Below are 4,140 nucleotides of genomic sequence, written 5' to 3'. Positions count from 1 at the left end.
AACGGCTGACTTCCGGCCGCGCCACAGTGGGCGGAGCTAAGATGGCTGAGGAGAGACTTCAGAGGGTAAGCGGAGACATTGTTTAGTGTCCTGGCCCCAGCGCCAGGCTGGACCAGGCTGGACCAGGCAGGACCCCGCGGGGCGGAGCGGAGCGGAGCGGAGCAGAGCAGAGCAGAGCAGAGCAGAGAGGCAGGGCAGGCTGGTAAGCCGGCTGGAGGCTTCTGTCCTACGCAGCTGCCCTTGGAAAAGTGCGAAGCCGGGTCGAGCGGTTCGGAGTGGGCGGGAAAACACGGTCCACCCCAGGGACCGGGTCCGCTCGGAGGAGGGCTGAATTCTTTGCAGCGCTGGGCCTGTGCTAGGACTCTGGTCCCTCTTGGTGTGCGCTCTACGGGAACGGGAGATTTTCATCATAAATAGCACTTTTCCTAGACCCACTTTTTCTCATTGTGTTTGGAAAAGCACTTGTGTAGAGAGATCCTGTTAATCTGGATTAGGAATTGAATAGGACCAAGCCGGGGAGCTTTCAGCGTCACTACTTTCTGCTGGTGGGGCGGGACTATGTTTTCTCTGTTGTGATTAAGTTTAGGGAAGGTCTCTAGTGATTCAGCTGGTCTGAGTTAAGCGTTGATTAAATTCCACAGATTTGCAATTACAAAGTCTCCCAAGTGAATTCGGGAAGACCCACTAGTAGTTATTTTTGAGGCGTATATTAATAATTGGATATAACTTGTATAAAGTTCCAAGTGTGAGACTTTACCTTATTTTAGTATTGTTCTGCGCATTTGTTAGAAAGACTTTATGCGGAATGCATTGCCTTCTGAAAAACACCCTGAAAAACATAGGACACAAAATAGTCTTTTGCTGATTGTTTTACAACTTACTTTTGGCTGTTAAGGAGCACGGTGAATGTTATCTTTCAGGGGGCCTGTTTGTTTTCTGTTCTCTTGTATTTGCAGAGCAATCACATTATTTTAGTGTAATCGGGAAACTGAGTACAGAGCAGCAGGCCCAATGCAAAGTTTTTTTTAAGCTGTGAATTAAAAAAAAATTAAATAGTATAATTAGTGACTAGGTTTTAGATATTGGAAACATACAGAATAAAATACTCCACCTACATAATCTTAAATGTAAGGTATTATGGTGAGATGACATTGATTCAGATATAGCTTACTCTTTAGTGCTCATTGCCGGTATAGCTAGGTGTTCATGAATAGAATGTGAACTTGATTTCTCTGATGGCAGAATTGTCCTGTGCTTTTGAATCTCTAATAGTATTTTAAAGAGAATGGCTTTCTTGTTTTGATATGACTTTAGCACTGGAGCCTGAAGTTTAATTATTTTTATTATTATCAAGTTTATTGCTAACAGTGTTACATTTATAGTAATTTTATCTTTTAAAGTTACCACTGCATGGAAATTTGAATTTCTGTCCTTTTTGGGAATGATCTGGTGTCTTGTAATAAAATGACCCAACAGTCCTACTCCTAATCCTATCAAAATAAAAGCAAAATAGAAGCATATAGTACAAGGGTAGTACTGCAATACTGTTTATTGTGGCAGAAAAGCTGGAAACAGAGTGAATGCCCAATAGTAGGATAATGGATAACTTCTGATATTTACATATGTAGGAATATTATGCAGCCATTAAAAAGAATGTTTGCACTATATCTATTGACTTCCATGGTATATATTTAAATAATAGCTAGATGTGGAGTGGGGTATAATGTGATCTTAATTTCGTGACACAAAAAACCCCTATCTGTAGATACGGGTATATAGATGTAGAGAAACAAAGACTTAAAACTCACAGAGAGAACTTTGAACAAATGCATAAGTGAAAGTCTATGCTGCAGTAAAGGTCTTGAGGCCAGGAGACATTCCATCAAAATGAAGTGAAACCAGCTCATTGTAGAACATACGGACATTCTAATGTGCTACCCGAACTATTTAGGATTATTACTAGTTCCTTAGGAAAAATGGGGAATGATACTTATATTTTATTTAAGAATATATAATAAATGGTTTACATATCTTTTAAAAACAGCAAATAGCTCTGGTTTTTATGATTTATACTTATAAATTTTTTGTAGCCCTATTATTTGATGTATTTGTATAAACAACTCTCCCAGTAAAGTTTAAATCTTTTAGAACATAAACCAAAAATTACTACTGCACTAATTGATTTGGTTCAGATAGAGTGCCTAGCATATGTCAGGCGTTACATGAATATTTGTTAGGTGCATAAACAATCACAGAACTAGGTAAAAATGAAGAAAGAACAACAACAAAAAAAAACACACCTTATTCTACACTCTGCATTCATCCCAGATATAAATGAGATGAAGTGGTCTAATAGAATCCTTTCCATCTCAGAATGTTCAGAAGTCTTTTGAGAGACCTATCAAAAAAATGTAGTTAATTTTAATTCTCCTTCGTGTAGGAAGAAGTGTTGCTGCTTTATGAAGATGCTTTTTTTAAAAAAATGCCTACAGCACCTGATCTTCCTAGGTGGTCTCCCATCCAAGTACTAACCAGGCCCGACCTTGCTTAGTTTCCGAGATCGGACAAGATCGGACAAGTTCAGGATGGCATGGCTGTAGACTATGAAGATACTTTTTGAACCTTTAAGATTCCTTATTGTGTTCCCTAAAGTTAAAAATCACAGATCAAAAATCAATAGTTTTTCTAGCATTTAAAAAAATAGCTTTGTTGTAGTATAATATATATACTACCATAAAATTTACCCATTTTAAGTATGTAGTTTAATTTTGGTAACTTTATATAGTTGCACAGCCATCACTACAACTTATGTCCCATCATTCTAAACAGTTCTCTCTGTTCATTTGTAGCCAGTACCTACTGATAACTCCAGTCCACTGTTGATCTGCTTTCTGTCTCCATAGTTTTGCCTTTTTTAGCAATTCCATTCCATAATGGAATTGTATAATATGTAGTCTTCTGTGTCTTTTATTTAGCATGTTTTCTGAGCTTCATCCATGTTGTTAGATGTAACAGTAGTTCTTTTTTATTTCTAAGCAGTATTCCATTGTATGAATACACACATTTCGTTTATCCATCAATTGATTGTTTTCTGGTTTTGGCTGTTATGAATAATGTTATGAATATTGGCATACAAGTTTATGCATGGATGTGTTTTCATTTCTATAGGAGTGGAATTGCTGGGTTGTATGGTAAGTGTAAGTTTTTTAAAAATCCTGCCAAACCGTTTTCTAAGGTTGCTGTATGCCATTCGCATTCCCATGAGCAATGCATGAGGGTTTCAGTTTTTTCACATCTTTGTCAACAGTTGCTATTGTCTTTTTTATTTCAGCCATTGTAGTGGATGTGTACTAATGGTTATTTTGGTTTTATTTTTTGTATTTTCCCAATGAATAATGATACTGAGTATTTTTTAATGTGCTTATTCATCAGTAATGGTACTTGTGTATAATTAAGCTGAGGTGTCTCTACAAATCTTTTGCCCATTTTTAAATGGGTTGTTTTATTAAGTTTCCTGCGTTTGGTAAATCAAGACAATAAAATAGCTAAGAGAACAAGGATTGATTGATTTTTGTTGTTATGAAATGTCTTACCTCTAAAAGAATGAATAAAAGGTAATATGTAGATTTATAAGAACAATATAATGGAAACTTGTGTTCTTACTTCACAGATTAGAAAATGGGTCATGAACAATAACTTTGAAACCTCCTAACTATATCTTTCCTGCTGCATTTTCCTCCTTCCCCATCAGAAGTAATCTTCCTCAATTTTAAGCTATTCTTTTACTTTTCTTTAAAGTTTTACCATATCTAATACCCCTAAATAATATATTGGTTTTTAAAAAACTAATGTTTAGTTTGTTCATTTTTCAATGATGTATCATATCCCATTATAGGAAAATACTAGTTAATTTATCCAATCTACTAGATAGAGATTTGGTTTTTTGTTTTTGTTTTGTGTGTGTGTGTGTTTTTTTTAGCTTTATTGAGGTATTATTGACAAATAATATTGTAAGGTATTTAAAGTATATGTGATGATTTGATATACATATACATTGTGAAAGGATTCCCACCATCAATATAATTATCACATCCGTCACCTCCAACTCCATCCCCTTCTTTTTTTTTCTTTTTTTTTTTT

General features: G+C 35.9%; 1 protein-coding gene and 1 pseudogene across 5 annotated transcripts in view; one reads left to right on the top strand and one right to left on the bottom strand.

Moving 5' to 3' along the window:
- The window catches only part of BBS4 (Bardet-Biedl syndrome 4), a 58,445-nt gene continuing 54,305 nt past the window's right edge, over positions 1-4,140 (top strand). For 3 of the 5 annotated variants that reach the window (XM_023521816.1, XM_023521812.1, XM_023521811.1), the window contains exon 1: positions 26-65. In XM_023521816.1, the coding sequence (XP_023377584.1) occupies positions 42-65 (24 nt within the window). In that variant the 5' untranslated portion in view covers positions 26-41. Of the gene's footprint in view, positions 66-4,140 lie in introns of all 5 variants that reach the window. The other 2 variants (XM_011375553.2, XM_011375543.2) reach the window with 1 other exon arrangement.
- Positions 2,484-2,602, bottom strand: LOC111731098 (annotated as a pseudogene).

The sequence above is a fragment of the Pteropus vampyrus genome, unplaced genomic scaffold (assembly GCF_000151845.1).
Source record: "Pteropus vampyrus isolate Shadow unplaced genomic scaffold, Pvam_2.0 Scaffold10, whole genome shotgun sequence".
NCBI classification, from domain to species: domain Eukaryota; kingdom Metazoa; phylum Chordata; class Mammalia; order Chiroptera; family Pteropodidae; genus Pteropus; species Pteropus vampyrus.
The sequence above is the reverse complement of the archived record's forward strand: the minus strand, read 5'-3'. Positions and strand labels throughout refer to the sequence as shown.